The sequence below is a fragment of the Spea bombifrons genome, chromosome 5 (genome assembly GCF_027358695.1).
Source record: "Spea bombifrons isolate aSpeBom1 chromosome 5, aSpeBom1.2.pri, whole genome shotgun sequence".
Classification (NCBI taxonomy): Eukaryota; Metazoa; Chordata; class Amphibia; order Anura; family Pelobatidae; genus Spea; species Spea bombifrons.
In genome coordinates, this window is record NC_071091.1 from 29040184 (window position 1) to 29057661 (window position 17478).

The 17478-nt window shown below is 39.6% G+C and overlaps 1 protein-coding gene across 1 annotated transcript in view; it reads right to left on the minus strand.

Moving 5' to 3' along the window:
- Positions 1 to 1837: 1837 nt before the first annotated feature.
- The window catches only part of TOPAZ1 (testis and ovary specific TOPAZ 1), a 35729-nt gene continuing 20088 nt past the window's right edge, over positions 1838 to 17478 (minus strand). Inside the window, exons 10-20 of the mRNA XM_053467801.1 lie at positions 16869 to 17020; positions 16408 to 16500; positions 14448 to 14563; positions 13415 to 13481; positions 12871 to 13045; positions 12164 to 12264; positions 8137 to 8302; positions 6998 to 7162; positions 5507 to 5710; positions 3737 to 3920; positions 1838 to 2128 (exon numbers count right to left, since the gene is read on the minus strand). Coding sequence (XP_053323776.1) covers positions 1915 to 2128; positions 3737 to 3920; positions 5507 to 5710; positions 6998 to 7162; positions 8137 to 8302; positions 12164 to 12264; positions 12871 to 13045; positions 13415 to 13481; positions 14448 to 14563; positions 16408 to 16500; positions 16869 to 17020 — 1637 coding nt within the window. The 3' untranslated portion in view covers positions 1838 to 1914. The remainder of the gene's footprint in view (positions 2129 to 3736; positions 3921 to 5506; positions 5711 to 6997; positions 7163 to 8136; positions 8303 to 12163; positions 12265 to 12870; positions 13046 to 13414; positions 13482 to 14447; positions 14564 to 16407; positions 16501 to 16868; positions 17021 to 17478) is intronic.

Here is a 17478-nt window from a genome sequence, read left to right on the forward strand (position 1 = left end):
TCTTCAAAGAATGGTGACAGTGTGCCCTCCAGAATGATAGCAACATGGCAGCATGTTGTTAAATTGGGCATTAAGAATGGCCCATCTACATACCTGTCAACTCTCTGGGTTTGACCCGGAGAACTCCAGGAGAAGCACCTCTTCTCTGGTTCTCCGGGTCAACACCCTAATCCTCGGGGTCCTGGGAACAGGGTCCTGCCACGCCCCACTCCCCGCCCATTTGCCCTTTAAATGGGGTTTTCCCCTGATGTCAGCAGGAACACCCACCGACATTGGCAGGAGTGCCAAGCAGCGGGCATTCCTGGAAGGGTAGGCTCCGGGTAGCCAGAGGCCACAAGTTCCCAGGTATGGCCATCTAGCTGACAGGCGCTTGGCACCTGTACAGTTGTAATAACATGGAGGGCGCGATCACCCAAGAGTTATTAGTGTACAAGGTGCCATAGCAAAATATGCCCCCAATTTATTAAGAGGATGGTAAAGTGCCTGGGCTACACACTCCCCTCCTGGATGACACCAAACGGGCGGTCTGCTGGAGACAAAGAAAGGCGATTCCTATAAGAAGAGAATTTACCTTTTTAAAAATGTGGGGGTTTATTCCAGTGTAAAAAACTTGTTAAAATATGCTGCACAATCCCTTACATGCGTCCAAGCTGCCATAGACAGCTTCCAGGGCAAAAACCAGGGTACCTTTGCTATCCATGTGGGGACCAGCCCCGATGGGAGCGATTGAGCAGCACTAACCCCTTCAATGCGACCCTGATCTTGATCTACCACTGCCCTGTCGTTACTTTTATTTTGACCGTTTCAAAGGAGTGATGACCGAATGGGGTGCAACTATGTTCATTGTGTCTGTTAACGGAGAGTCTGCGTAGATTCATTGTTAGGTTAAGTTTCTGGCAGGTTTGTCCAATGTTACATCCTGTTTCACATTTACTGCACTGTGTCATACACACGACATTAGCATGTGTATTTGACACATCTTGACAGGCCCCGCTCCCCGCCCATTTCCCCTTTAAATGGGCGGGGAGCTGACCCCTCAGCTATTTTTCATGCAGGAGATGTGTTTAGGAGAACAGCCAGTACCGGTGGACATGCGTGGAAAACGCTCCCTCGGATTTCAATGGAAGCACTTTCCTGCTGCAAGCAATCAATAAGTGAACACAGAGGAGCGGGCAGCCGCAGAGCTTCTACCTAAGGCACGTAAGTGCTTTCATTCGTTTTCTTTTTTTTTTGAAGAATATTAGTTTTTTTAGTACCATACATTTTTTTGCCTTTAACTGTGTGTTGGTCTAATCAGTACTTTTTTCAGAAAAAAATAGGGCTTTCGTTTGAAACCAAAGAAACATGCAAAACATACATGTTATGTGCTAATATGTAAAAATGGGCGCCTTGGCACAATTTATCGGTGCCGTGTTGGACCATGAGGAAAGGGCTCTTCACCTTAAGTGCTCCCCCTTGTTTTTAAAAGCACGCCATTAAAGTACTCACTTCCTACTTAAATGTGCATTCACTCCATGCACCCATCGGGGGACGTTTACTGTTCCTTTAATAACATTTGATGTCGAGAGGTCTCTTCCATAGTAAACAAGACCTTGGGGTTTATTTGCTAAAGGAAGAGTTGTAGATTCAAGTCCCACATTCACTATTCATTATAAAAAGGTCAACACTGGCAAGTTTCTCCAGCAAAAGGATGAGCTGGCCCTGTATAATGCATAAGTCAAATGGTGAAGAAAATGTATTTCCTTATATGCCTAAAAAGGCTTGTACTTTTTTTTTAATCAAATATGTTAATGACAACTCAAAAAAACACAGCAGACGTTTTATGTTTTTTATTATGACTTTTCTCTTTACAATATTTTAACATTGAGTAATTAACAGTTTTGAAAGAAAAAACCCCAAAAACATAACCATGACTTACTGAAAGAGCCAAACTTTTCCTGCCCATTTCAAGTTTTCAGTTAGCCATTTGAGTGAAGACGTGTGGTCCAGGATATACACCTGCTCCTTGGAGTTATTGACAGTCATGTGCCGTATGAAAAGTCTTGGATTTGACAGTCTCGTGGCCTTACTCAGCCTGTCTGCCGCTGCGTGATAACTGTCCGCTCGATGTATTTTATCATCTTCATTCCTGAAGAAAAAAATAAATAAAATCAGAAATACACTGCACATTTATTACTTAAATAGCGCCATCATATCCGGCAGCGCTGTACAATGAATACAAACAGTTGTTTATCTTGCAAGGCCCGACTAAGGCGGTTACGTTAGCACATCTGACCACAAACCATCGCTTCTAAGACTGAAAATGTATGAATCTATGTACTAGAGAATAGACTATTGATCTAGGGTGTATTATAGAATGGGAATTCTGACTTCACAGCAGTGGAAAAACTATATGTCAATGTTGAACCCAGCCCAGTAAAAGTCTTTGCCTGGTGTCTAGTGGGTCCAGATCTAGATTTCCTTGGCCTTTGTACAAACAGCCTCAATGTGTGGGGTTATGAAAACGTATGAAATTAGTCGATCTATACATGGAAACAGTCAGGCAGCAGTAGATCTTCTCATGGATCTAGCAACCTCTCCCAACTAAATCACCTCTGGAAGGCTGCCCACCCCATGCAAGTTAATCACTGAAATTACAGAGGCAAGAACAACTGGAGAAGAGGGAGTCCTCAATTTTTTGGGAAAGGGGCTACACTTATCTCAGTCTCAATATGCATTCATCTGTGGGTATGCAAGCACATGGATGCTATGTAACAGATGCCAAACACCAAGCTGCATTTATTAAGCATGAAGGCCATAGACATCCTGCAGGGCAGGGGCTATATGTATTGTTCTCATACAGTATCTTACAAGAGTACACCCCCCACATTTTTGGAAATATTTTATCTTTTCATGTGACAACACTGAAGAAATGACTCTGCTACAATGTAAAGTAGTGAGTGTACAGCCTGTATAACTTGTAAATTTGCTGTCCCCTCAAAAAAACTCAACACACAGCCATTAATGTCTAAACCTTGGCAACAAAAGTGAGTATACTTTTGTGAGATACTGTACATTACTGAGGAGAGCTTGACGACTCGCTCAAATGACCACAAACGACTAATAGTAATATTGCCCCTTGCAAATTGTAAAATCTCTAATTGTGGCAGCTGGCATTTAACAGGAAAGCAAGATGCATAGGCAGCGCTGTAATTGTCTATTGCTGGACATTTAGATAGGTAGGTCAAGTAGAGGCCAGGCAGGTCAGTGTTAGGGGTCACAACTGCCTTTTTGATGGATCAAGGAGGACAGTAATGGGAAAGGTTTTAGCATTTTGCAGTACTAGGGGTATTACTTCTAAAGCTGCATTTAGTTACAAGTCTAGGATCACATGTGGTGCAAAGTCTTATCACCAGAACAGTAATGTTGAAGCAGACTGAATTACTGCATTGCTATGGCAACAGGGCCACTTTTTAAACTATAGCCATTTTTTTTACATAACTCAGTATTCTGGAATTAAAAACCTTCAGTAAAATTCTGCTCCGGTCATAACTTCAAGCTTGCCACAACCAAACTTATGGCAAATAGTGATGTTGCATTATTGCATTCCACATTGTTACTGGAATGGTCCCAAAATTTACCTCAGGTTGGCTTGAGAGACCCTCTGGGAGGTTTGCATCTCTCAATGAGTTGGACTACGAGGCGGTACGATTTATAAGAGGCCTTTACAGCAGAGAGCAGATGTTCTTTAACCAACCTTTTGAGGAGAATCTGCAGAATCTTGTTGCTGCCTCCTGGCGACTGAATTATACTAGCATTTGATACCATAAACATTTCAATAGCTAAGAGCATCTCTATCTCTGAAAGATAAGCAGGGATGTGAAGCACTTTATGGTAAACATTGCCTTCCATAGGCGGGTAGCAGCCCAACGATAAAGCACCTAAAACACAAAAACAAAAAATCTAGAGACATTTGAAAACTGAAAACATAAATCTGACATTAACGCTCTAAGCCTGATATATCCTGTATATTGTACTGAAGATTTAGCAAATATCAATACACAAAGGTGTATACTGTATATATATTATATAAAGTATGTATGCCTGTATATATTATACAAAATAGAAAAAGGCTCCAGGCACTCATGGGTTCCATCAGGCAGATTTATTGGAAGAGATGAACAACAACGTTTCGACCTCACGATGAGGTCTTTATCAAGTTGACCACACAAGTAAAAAGTAAAAGTTTAAATGGCACATATCAATAAATGGATAGCCAATCAAAAGACCGATCTAATCTAACACCATGTGTAGTATAATTGATAATCATGTATTAACAAGTAAATATTCAAAAGTATACATCGCATAATAAATAAATGATACTTGCAGATGTTAAAAGAAACCAGTGACAAATAAAGAAGTATATTAAGGTCATATATAAGGTTTGAATATTTACTTATGTTAATACATGATTATCAATTATATTACACATGGTGGTCAACTTGATAAAGACCTCATCGTGAGGTCGAAACGTTGTTGTTCATCTCTTCCAATAAATCTGCCTGATGGAACCCATGAGTGCCTGGAGCCTTTTTCTATTTTGATTTACTGGGGAGCTGGCCCTTCCTGGCACAGCTAAGCACCTGAGTTCCTGTGGGGAGTGAGTGCAGATTCCTGATTCTGGTGACTTGTATATATTATACATGCACTTGCAGGAAAAAGCATACTAAACCTTTGAAATTACCTGGATTCCTACACATATAGGTCATTGAATTTGATCTGAAGCCAGTCAACAATAGAAAAACACAATGTGAAAAACTAATAAACCACAATTATACATTTTCACAGTGCATGATGGGAAAAAAAAATAGGTGAACCTCCAGGCTAATGACTTCAGGAGTCAGCAAACCTGGAGTCAAATCAATGAGATGACATTGGAGGTGTTGGTCAGAGCTGCTCAACAAGGTTAAGAAGATATTAACATGAGAAACGTTGCTAATATATTACATGCACATTTTCCAAAATTCCAACAATCTTTGTTAGAATGTGGTCTATTCAATAAAGAGAGAGTTGTAGTTTTAACTTCACCTTTCATTACAGAGGGCAAGTTTCTCCAGCAACAAGGGCTGATTTATTATTATTACTATTATCATCATCTTTTATTTATATAGGGCCAACAATTTACACAGCGCTTCCTACAAGACAGATTCAAAACTAGAATAGGCAAAGACAAATTACATTAGGTGGAGAGAGCCCTGCTTGCAAGCTGACAATGTTGAGAGCTGGTCCTGCATAATTAATTCAAAGCGTGGCAAGACTTTAGGGAGATCTCACTGATTTAACTATGCATTACAGAGACAACCAACCTCTTCCTACAGTAGATGCTTACTGGGGCCCTCATAATGTAATGAAGTCAAGGAGTTGAAACCAGATCTCTCCTGGCAACTCTCCCTTTAGTGAATAGATCCAGATGGACAGAATGAACGCACATTCAGAAAAAGACAGCATAAACCGTAAAAGTGCTCACATTTGTAATGCTCCCTTGCTCTGAGCCACAGACAGCTTTGTCCCAAAGCCGTGATTAATTCTCTGAGAAAGAAGAAGTCGATTGGTATATTCTTGGCTGCCATGAAGTCGGCCACAGCAGAGGACATGCTGAGGCTCTTGTTTTCAACGCATGAACTCAGGAGCTTGTTAAACAGTATACTGTACTGAGATACATCTACATCCGCTGAAACAAAACAGATCACAAAATGAGCTCTAAATAGTGTTAAGCAGCTTGTGGTCACGTGATACCAAATCAAATTATTTTAATACTATTTATCTCATGAGTTCTCAATTTTGATCAGAATCAAATCTAATGCAGTGATGCCCCAGGCCACAAGGTGAATGTTTCTAGAAAATACACTTTGGACAGTATAGTAGTCTTTTTTTGCTATGTGTATTCTATTTATATCGCATACACAATGTTAGAGACTAGATGTTGGATCCACTTTAAATAGAGACATTGTGCCAGTCATTTTTTATGCTATCTATAAGTATGGCATTCATGCACCGTGGAAATCTATTATGGGAATGTGCAAATATTCTACTCACTAACAGCCGTGCAGACATTTTAGCCAAAAGGTGGCTCAAACATTTGGGCACACACAAGCTAACTGAGGATTCTGGAGTTTGACATTCATTAATAATGTTGAAATGCATCGCCAGTATTGGGATTAGCCGTATTTATAATGTAGATCATACTGCCTGCTTCTGAAAGTGAACATCTGTCACCTATGAACAGCAGTTGCACTTCTAAGCAGAAGGCTTAAATGTTAATGTCAAAACATAAGGTTTTGATTATTTTTCCTGTTACAGGTGAAATTACCATATTGCAGCAAATCAGATCATATGACGCTGTATTTATCATGTCTTTTGTAGACTGAGGTATTGGCGAGGATCAATTAGCATCCAGAGGCATACACTAGTGATCTGGACCCTATGTAAATCGAGGATATCCAACACTTTAACAAACTAAAAGGTTTTTTTAAGCAAAACTTCAGAGCCATCTGGCCTAAATGTTCCTGGTTGAGTAACATTGATTGTTTTGTGCAACAAAATATTACCAATAGGACTGCATTCACCAAGCTTGATCAATGAAACACATATGCAAGGACGAGCCTCTAACACCCAGAATAGCCAGTTCCTTGAGAAGTACTAAAAACCCTTTTGTGTCTATTGTTTGAGCACTCTTGTGAGGTTTGCTTTGCATTATGTGAGCATTACTAGAGATGGAAAGAGTACCAGAATATACCCTCAAACACGGAGCTGTCTGTGTCTCCAAGAATTGTACGCAGAAGAGGTATTTCTGCTGGTGAAGGCACAACTCTTCATGGTGCCACAGATCGTAGGAAGCAGAAAAGCAGGTAATGAATTGTGGCGGAGGAGGTTAGGAGCAGTTACAGGCCAAGTTTTATGCAGTAAAAAGGTCAAGAACTTTAATATTTCACCCATGCTGCACTGCTTATATGCTTACTCTGGGAGTCATGGAATCCAGGAAGATGCTGCAGGACCTCAAAGCACACGCTAAACATGCTCTTAGCTAATGTCTCTTGAGCTACTGTGCAGAGAAGGTTATGGCGGGTCAGTACATCCATCCTGTCGCAGGGCCAAACTGAGTTTTGTATTACCCATTCAGACTCTATTGAAACAAAAAAGCATGAAACTGATTTCATACGAAAATAATTACTAAATTCATATGAACAGTGCAACAATTTATAACCCGAAGGACATATAAAACTTGTAATAACTAATAACATTAATTCATGAATTTATTTTTATTGTTGTGTTGCAGTGAATGGGTGTTTGTATGTTTAAATATCTAAAAGCTACATTTACATTTCCAGGGAGGCATTTCCTTTTTAGAACATGGTTTATATAATGTAGTTAAATGATGAAAAGAGGCAAATTCAATAAAGTTAGATGCATCATTGTGAGTAGATCCTAGTGATGGGGAAAACATTTTTTTCCCCAGAAAAGATTGAAATTGAGAAAAATTGAAAAAAATGCAAAGTGGCGTAGTTTTACAAATTTAAAATGGATTTTGTTACACTGGGAACATGAAATGCAGTACATATAAAAGTATCATGCTTGAAATAAAAGCACAGCTTAAGCAGTAAATAAGCTAAATTTGCTTTTTTGTTGTAAATGAAACAATGTGTATATGTTAAGAAGATTTCAACTGTACGTGAGAACAGGTAACCTCCCAAAAGATCTCCAATCCTCCTCCACGGATTGAACTGGGAGAACGATAACAAATCGCCCAGATTTGCACCTTGGCGACAATTGCAAATGAAATAGTAACCGGCATTGCATTATTTGTGCCAGTCGGATGTGGACACATTGCATCTTTCATAAAGGTCTTCGTGTAATAAAGTTTGAATGCCATGTCAAACATTATTTATCATTGTAAAGGAAGATATTCCACACTTTTCCCATTTGCAGCGACCTCAAATGGCTAGTTTGTTAAATCTTGCATGAACAAGTAGGCAACAGGTAATCAAAGAAAACGACAAGAAAAAATAAACTAGACAAAGAAAAATTTCAGGCAAAAAATGTACCTAGTCTTAAGTAGAACCTAGACCTAGCTTATCTTTATATAAAGAGAGGAGTTACCTTTCAGTACCCAAACAGCATCCTTTAGGATTCCACACTTCAAGAAGATCTCTGTAGCTGTGTTAACCACTTGACATCGCGTTGCTGAACTTTCAGGGCCTGATAGACCTTTAAGTACTGTGAAGTTAATGTGCCCTTCTCTAAGTTTGTGAAGTACCTGTTTTCCCTTAAAAGACAGAAATTAAGTTTTTTTACAGCGCTGCGAAGATAGTTGGTCTGTTCACAAATGATCAGTTTTGAAGCCAGGTTAACAGCCCAGAAAGAAAGAAAACATATTGCTTAAGAATTGATAGGGAATACCTAGATGCACTACATGTAAATGCAATTGTGTGAAAACATTTTGTCCAGTCTGCTTTTCTGCCTTGTTACACGTGACTGACACCTATATATTCCAAAACCCTGGGCATGGAATATGGAGTTGCCTCCCCCTTGTGGCTGTAACAGTCCCCACTCTTATGGGAAGCTTTCCATAAGATTTTGAGTTTAGGCACTGATGTTAGGTGAAACGGCCTGGCTAGCTATCAGCGTTCCAATTCATCCAAGAAGGTGTTCAGGTCACTCTGCAGGCCACTCATTCCTCCACACCATGCCTGCCAAATCATGTCTTTACAGATCTTGCTGTGTGAACAGAGGGGTACAATCATGCTGGAACAGGAAAGGGCCACACAGTATACAATTGTCTAAGCTGTAGCAATAACATTATCCTTCGCCGCACAAACCCTGACAAGCAACCCCAGACCATTATCACTCCACCACCAAAGTTTACTGTAGGCACAATACATTCTGGTAGGTAGCATTCTCCTGGCATCTGTTTCATTCACAAGACTTACAGATAGTGAATTGTGATTCATCACTTCAGAAAACGTATTTCCACTGATCCAGAGTCAAGTGGCAGTGTGCTTCACACCACTCCAGCAAATGCTTAGCATTGAGCGGTGGAATTCCGAGTATAATCAGATTGCTTCCTTTATGTTTATTAATGCAATAGTGCATTTATCAACTTTTCTTAACTGCTTAACAACCAATAACGTGCCAGGCACATCAACCAACCCTCACTGAAAACTTCTCCAGGGACATGGGTGATCCCCCCTAAAGCGTCCATGTGTATATACAATATTTCAGCGGACACCTGCTTGTAAAAGAGCTAAGGAGGCAATCAACAACCACCTCCTAAGATCAAACGATGTTGCCTCGACATCAAGGCATTCAGCGACCCCAAAAACCCACCCCACGGTGCAATGTGTATTTGCTCCGGAGAGCGACCACAAGCGTGCAGCACCCAATCACAAATGTGCCTCACATGTGAAAACATACAGAAAAAATATTCTGTGTTCCCGTGAGATGTTTATGTGGAGCCACATGGAAAAGTAATTGGTTATCTTTGAAATCCTCAGGTGAAGTGCATTCAGGGATTTTTGGTGTTTTGGGGTAGTTTTACCACCAAAACCATGAAGTGAACCTTACTTATTAAACTGTAAAAAAGGAAATCTATCCCAATAAGTATTGGGATTATTTTTTTGTGTTTTCTGTCTTGCTCCAGGTGACCCAGTGTGAAGCATACATCCAAAATGCGCCTGGCATGTTAAGATAAAATAAAAATGTTGTGTTCCCATTAGATTTGTGGTTGCAGTGGTCCACCTAGAAAGGTAAGTAGGATGTCTGAAATACTATAGGGGTATGCTCTTAGGGAATATATAGTTTTATGAAGTTAAATTGAAGTACGGACCCAGTAGAGTAATCTGTCAAAATCCCAAATTTGACAACAGAAATACACTCACTGGCCACTTTATTACATACACCTTGCCAGTACAGGGTTGGACCCCCTTTTGCCTTCATTCTCCGTGGCATACTTTCTACAAGGCACTGGAAACATTCCTCAGAGATTTTGGTCCATATGTACATGATGGCATCACGCAGTTGCTGTAGATTTGTCGGATGTACATCTGTGATGCGAATCTCCCGTTCCACCACATCCCAAGAGTGCTCTACTGGATTGAGATCTGGTGAATGCGGAGGCCATTGGAGTACAGTGAACTCATTGTCATGTTCAAAAAACAGTTTGAGATGTGAGCTTTGTGACATGGTGCGATATCCTGCTGGAAGTAGCCATCAGAAGATGGGTACACGGTGATCATAAAGGGATGGACACGGGTTTAAACAACGCTTAACCAGCGGGGTCTTCTGCTGCTTTAGCCCATCTGCTTCAAGGTTCGACGTGTTGTGCGTTCAGAGATGGTATTCTGCATAACTTGGTTGTAACGAGTGGTTATTTGAGTTACTGTTGCCTTTGTCATCTCAAACCAGTCTGCCCATTCTCCTCTGACATCAACAAGGCATTTTCGTCCATACAACTGGATACTTTCTCTTTTTCGGATCGTTCTCTGTAAACCCTAGAGATGGTCGTGCGTGAAAATCCCAGTAGATCAGCAGTTTTCTGAAATACTCAGACCAGCCTGTCTGGCACCAACATGTCACGTTCAAAGTCCCTTAAATCCCTTTTCTTCACAATTCTGATGCTTGGTCTGAACTTCAGCAAGTTGTCTTGATCATGTCTACATGCTTAAATGCATTGAGTTGCTGCCATGTGATTGGCTGATTAGCCATTTGTGTTAACAAGCAAATACCAACATAGATGAAAATACCAGGCACATAAGGGGTTTCCAAAATCAGGACAAATACTTGAATACATTTTGCTTTGGTATTTTTTCCCATTTGCAGTGACTACGCGAACTGTAGTTTTTATAGGTGAAACCGTGACAAAAGTAATTTCATTTTTCCAATTTTTAGATTATTTTATCAGTAAATTATTTATATAAAATTTGAATTTCAAAAGAAAAGTCCTGAAAAAGATATATCATCTTTGGGCGTAAAATAAATGAGTGGGAAATCACAGTTGGACATAGGAAAAACACGAAAATTCCTTAGTGGGTTAATACATTTGCCACATACTTAATGTATTGATCAATACTTTATTAATTACATATTTCGAGAGATCTATTATTTTTATGATGGGACATATTTTGTAATTATACATTGTCTAGTCCCTATAGAAACTGATCACCAGAGTAACAAAATTCCAGCAGACATTGGGCCAGGAGGATGAAAATAACCCTAGATATTAAACTGTAAATCTAAATTATAATCAAGTGTAAGCATCTCTTCTATGTCTCCGTCTCAGACAGTTCTAAATTATTCTCAGAAAGCAGTGGATTGTGGCTTGTCACTCTGAAATGAATGCGTCCTTGTGGTGGTGTCATGTACAATGACCTTAGTCTTGGTGAGAGAATCCCTGGGCCCTTTTTTGGGTTCCTTTTGGAACTCCTGGATGATTCTGTGCGTCTCTGGTAGATATTTTGGTAGGATAAAAAAAACAATTCCCCAAACCTTCATGTGGTTAATATGGTTCTGTGGAACCTCAGAGCCGTAGAAAAGACTGCATTTAAGCCAGATCAACAACATATTTCCAGAAGTGTTCAGGAACGTGGCATGATGTGGCTTTGGAACCCAGTGTGCGGACTTCAACCCGATGGCAAGGGGCAAAATCTATGTATATTATCGTAACCTAATCTGACTAGATTAGTGGGTGAGTGGGTGGGAGGTATACAGGGGGGGGGGGAAGGATAAGTAGGAAAAGGAAACCAGCGAAAGGGTTAATACAAATGTACTAATGTCGAATGTTACACAGCTTTTATGTTTAAAATGATCATGGAAAGGCGTCATCCAAAATTATTCATGGTAGTTCATGTATGGGCAATGTTTAAAGACAAATTAACACAAAAATCCCCCGAGAGCCAATAGTTTTCCATACAGTGTAAACTAGGTTTTGAAATGTTTACTAAAAAAGAAAATATTAATATTGCATTACAAAAGGGACATCTTTTTCGTATGTGGCAATCAGTTTGGGAGTATAAAAAGGTATATACTGAATGAAAAAAATATTTACTGTGTTCAATAAATATTACGTTTTTATTTTTATTATTTTTTTAAATACCGTACACAAGCTGCTATACAACATAATTTCAAATACCTTATGCCATAGCTCGTTCCGATGATAATGATAAACGACTGAGATTCCAATTCTCCCGAGAATATTTTTTATTATCTCGTTTAGCTGAGGCTCCTTGTACACTGCAAACAATGTAATTATCTTATTTAGACAGCTACAGATTTTAAATAAAGTACAATGTCAGAGGCAGGCAACTTGCTGTGGGGTAGGGGTATTAATTTGATGCCAGCAGAAGACAACTTTTGTTTTTATTTTTTACACATATAACCCCCCACAAAGGTCAATGAGTCTTTCATTCTGCCCTTGTAAGTGAAAACAAGACCAAATGGATGCAGTGTGTAAATGGAGGTGATCCAGCAGAAGAGGAACACTTAATAAAGCACCCCAGGAGGTGAAACGCGTTCTGGAGAGGGGACAGTGTACCAAGTAGCGATTTTAGACATTGATTGGTGGTGATTAAGAACTATTTACACTTGCTGCTACTTTCATGTAAGATACTTTTATGTTTTTTATGGTGTAATAAATATACCTTTTACACACTACCCTGTCCTTTCATTCTTCTGCTGGATGGAGAAGCATTGCCTCTGAAATACACAGCTATCATTTGGGCTGAATATACTGAGCACGATACGCGTTAAAGAACATAAAATGTCTGGAGTAAACCTTTAGTGTCTATTTTATCAAAGGGGGGGATTACAAATTAATTTCTTCCTTAGAACGTAAGTTACCTGTATCTGCAAAGACACAGAATGGAATGTCATGTCTATCTTCCTTCAATTCTTTCTTGAGAGCTTCAGCGACACAATTTGAGAACTTCTTAAGGTCAGGAAGGTTCTCGCATCCTTTACAGACATCAAGACATAATGTTCCCAGTTTGATCCAGTCGCTTTTCGCTATACATTGCTGTGAATAGAAGGAAGCAAACATTTAGCAATGCCAATTTCAAGTTGTAAAATATTCTATATTTACTTGCAAATAGCAAGAAAATAGCCAATGACATTTATTATACTCTATATAACATAACAAAACTCTCTACTGTGATTCCAAAGTTGACTTTCTAACTAAAACGGTTGCATCAATATATAATTGAGACATAGCCTCTTCATAGAAATTATAGCTATCCCATGAACCAACTGTACTAATCAAGCACACGTCTCAAATATAAGAACGGAGTTGAAGGGATGTCTAGTTTGAAAAACAGTTATAAAAAACAGCTACTACATTTCATTGAGGAAGAGATTGAATGTCACTATGCAATGTTACAAATCTTACCTCAACTTCAGCTATTGCCAAATCCAAGTCATTTAGGTGGTTGGCTTTGGGAGCCTGGATCTCAAATCTTCACCCAAGAAAATATATAGATAAAAAAAGTTTTGTGAACCAGCTAAATACAATGAATACTTTTTACACTATCAGATACTTCTATAGTTTCTACCAACAACCAACAACTTCCATTTCCAGTCTTTCCACTTTTCATCCCAAAGACACTATATAGTAGGGAGGGACAAGCCTAGTAAGCATCTGTTTAAGGCATATTTAAGTCAGATTTCTTAAAAGGTCACATCACCAATGTAGGGCTGTATTTTTGCAGAGAATTTTGGAAGCAAAGACCCTTTATGATGCACAATGAATACAGAGAACAGAAATCCCAACTCTCATCTTTAGAGAATATACCCTGTGTGTTCTCTTATGGGGTGTCCACGTAAGCCAAGATTGTGTGTGATGGCCCAAGTTGTTTAGAAGAAGGTAAGTGTACAATACCACCATAAAGACAGAAAGGGTTCGGGATAATGCATTTCAGATGAACTATTGTACAAAACCCTGAATTTTAGGTCCACAATCTCTTTCTCTCTGCAACACAATCAATGGGACGCAGGTAGAGGGAAAGAGCTACAGATAAACCCAGTATTTATAAACAGCTTTATGGTCAGCCATTATTGGACTGACCACATGACCGAAGTTCCCCCACCAAACCACGGACAATATTCTATGCATAGTTAAATCAGTTGATGTTATTTTTGATATCGTTAATTTTGCCAGTCTTAGAGATAGTAAGGTATGTTTATAACTTCATATGCTCATAAGTAATTTCTATATATATAAAACAGCCTTGTCACTGTGGGAATTGTTAGAATGCTCGGCACGGCTCAAAGCAAGGTGCACTATTGGACCTTTGAGAAGGAGGAATAAGGGAGAGAAAAGAAAAAAGTGGACGGAGAGGAAAAAAGGAAAAAAAGTGAAGAAGGTCTGAATGAAAGCTCACACATTAGATTAGATATGAAGAAGAACACGGAGTACAACTCACCTTGATTTTGTGGCTAAAATAATGTTGATATCGCCTTTTGATGCCTGAAGCTGACTCATTGCTGATATTATAAGATTGATTTGCCCAGGAGTAAAAATGATCCCAGCTTCTACAAGCTGTTAAAGAAAAAAATGGTACAGGGCAGTATTGCACATTCACTGTATAGACAAAAAGTATTGGGATACAACTCACTTATTGAATTCAGGTGTTTTATTCAGACCCATTGTCATAGGGGTATAAAATAAAGCACCTAGCCATGCAGCCTGCATTTACAAACATTTGTAAAAAAAAATGGGTCGTTCTGAAGAGCTCGGTGAATTCATGTGTGGTACTGTGATAGGATGCCACCTTTTCAATAAGTCAGTTCTTGAAATGTCATCCCTGCTACATATTCCACGATCAACTGTAAGCGGTATTACTGGACAGTGGAAGCATTTAGGAACAGCAGCAACTCAGCTACTAAGCGGAAGACCGCGTAAAATCACAGGAGCGGGTTACCAAGTCCTGAGGCACGTAAGTCGCCAACGCACTGCTGATTCTCTAGCATTAATGTCTCGAGTTTCCACGGCCCAGCAGCCATGTAGAATGCCAGTGGTCAGATTAAGTGGCGTAATGCGCTCTGCTACTGGACTCTGGAGCAGTGGAAACGTGTTCTGTGGAGTGAAGAATCACCCTTCTCTGTTAGACAGTCTGATGGGCGAGTCTGGGTTTGGCAGATGCCAGGAGAACATTACTCGCCTGACAGCACTGTGCCATTTGATGGAGTTGAGGTAATGGCCTGGGCCTCTTATTTCCAGTGAAGGGAAACCTTAATGCTTCAGCAGACCAAGACATTTTAGACAACGCTATGCTTCCTACTTTGTGTGGACAGTTGGGGAAGGTGCTTTACTCTTCCTGAATGACTGTGCCCCAGTGCACAAAGTAAGGTCCAGAAAGACATGGTTGGATGAGGTTGTGTGGAAGAACTTGACTGGCCCTCACAGAGCCCTGACCTCAACCCCATTGAATACCTTTGGGATGAACTGGAACTGAGATTGCGAGCCAGGCCTTATAGTCCAACATCAGTGCCTGACCTCACAAATGCTCTACTGGATGAATGGGCAAAAATTCCCACAGAAACACTCCAAAATCTTACAGAAAGCCTTCCCAGAGGAGTGGAAGCTGTTATAGCTGCAGTGTCAACAGGAAGCTCACACTGTGCTTTCAAACAAGTGCAATCCCACACAATATGGGTGGCACAGTCCATGTTTTCAGATGAAATTATAAATAGGACAAGTCAGCAATGTTACAAATATTCACGTCGTTCTTAAATTACACTGCCATGAAATTCTCAGTTTCAGTGCGGAATAAGTAATAGATGTGCATCTAGAGGTGTCATCAGTTTTGTGAATTATATTGCTCTAGAGATTTTGTGAATTTTAATTTACCTTGTAAGCCTTCACTTACATTCATACTCTGTTTCTCTTCCAGGACTGGATAGGACCCCCACCTTATCCTTTGTTTCTCTCTGCTACCTTCTTTTGTTGAAATGTTATTATGCTTTGTACATTCTGAATAAATCTTTGCATATTTTTTTTTAATTAAAAATCTTCTGCATTGACACCGTTCCTCTTTGCTATCCTTACTGCCCAAATCATCATAGGAGGTAAAAGCTTGTAAGCGTGCGTGGAATATCCAAATAAGTATAAGTTGGAGAATTAAAATAAATAATTCATGGCCCAATGAAAAACCATTAAAAAAAATTCTCCCAAGAATGAATATAGTTTCTTCAATTTGTACTCTAAAAACAACATTAACGGGGATTGACACTCAAAAAAAGGCTTCTCTAATGGCTTGCCAAAGACTAGTGTATAGCATAAATCCAAAAATCCATTAAAATGGTGTTCTGTTTTGTGGGATCGGGCCATGATCCTGGTGTATTATCCTATGAATTAGAATTGGCAAATGTAAACTTCCATACCTTACAGAATGTGTCTCGTAAAACGGGCACAGACACTGATAAGCCTCCTGATGCCATCTGTTCAAACAACCTAACAACCATCTCAGCTGGAGGCTGCAATCAGACAAAAACCTAAATGTTATAATGTTATCAAGGCACGCTGCAGAAGGTTACATTACCTTATGTTTACATGTCTAACTTTACTGCCCTTCCTATAATTAGAGATCACACCATGACTTTTTATCCTGTGCTTGCCATTCCAAATATATTCATACTTGGCTTTTCAATACAGCCATTAAGGCTCCTCTGTAAGCCATGTATGGTAGGGCTGGCCCCCATTCTGGCTACAGAAAAGGTGAATAAGGCAAAAGCTGGTTAAGTATGGTGGGACTTGGGCTTATCCCTACTTAGCATTTGTTCAGTAAAATAATGTAACCTTCAAGTAATCCGCTATATTTGATTTGAGAACCAGTAACACTTACCAATATTTTTGCTATGGCACACGTGTTCAGTAGGTAGAAAACATCCTGCCATAATCTCCAGTTAATTAGCGCGTTGAGGATATTTTTCAGTAATTCCGGATCATAGTGCACATCTACTGTATATATTCTGTAGTATCCAGTAAATACCCAAACTTGAAGAAAAAAAAAATAACAGAAATTAAGAGACAGCTGACTTTTCCCATGAATGTTCTTAATTTGATTTTGGAAATGTTGCAGGTATTGCAGTTTCTGTAAATATTAACGGTGCTGTTCCACTAGGAGGAAATAGTAAAGGGACGCCCCAGCCATCATATGCGCTGTAATGCAGAATCCCCGCTAAGCATTTGCACCATTTCTTCTGTCCTTTTTAGTCCCACAATTATGACACCGACCTGTGCCTGCTTTTTTGTAACACGACAAGTGTCCTTAACAAAAATGACAAACTAAGCAAAATTGTACACCACAGAACTGATCTTTCAACTGTTGTGTTTCTAAAATTCAAGTAGATGGAACAGCACCTTTAAAGTAGCCCTGTCATCCACGGCACAACTAGGCAAGACATATGCTCTATATAAACGGTTCAGACACACGATGGTACACGTACATGGTC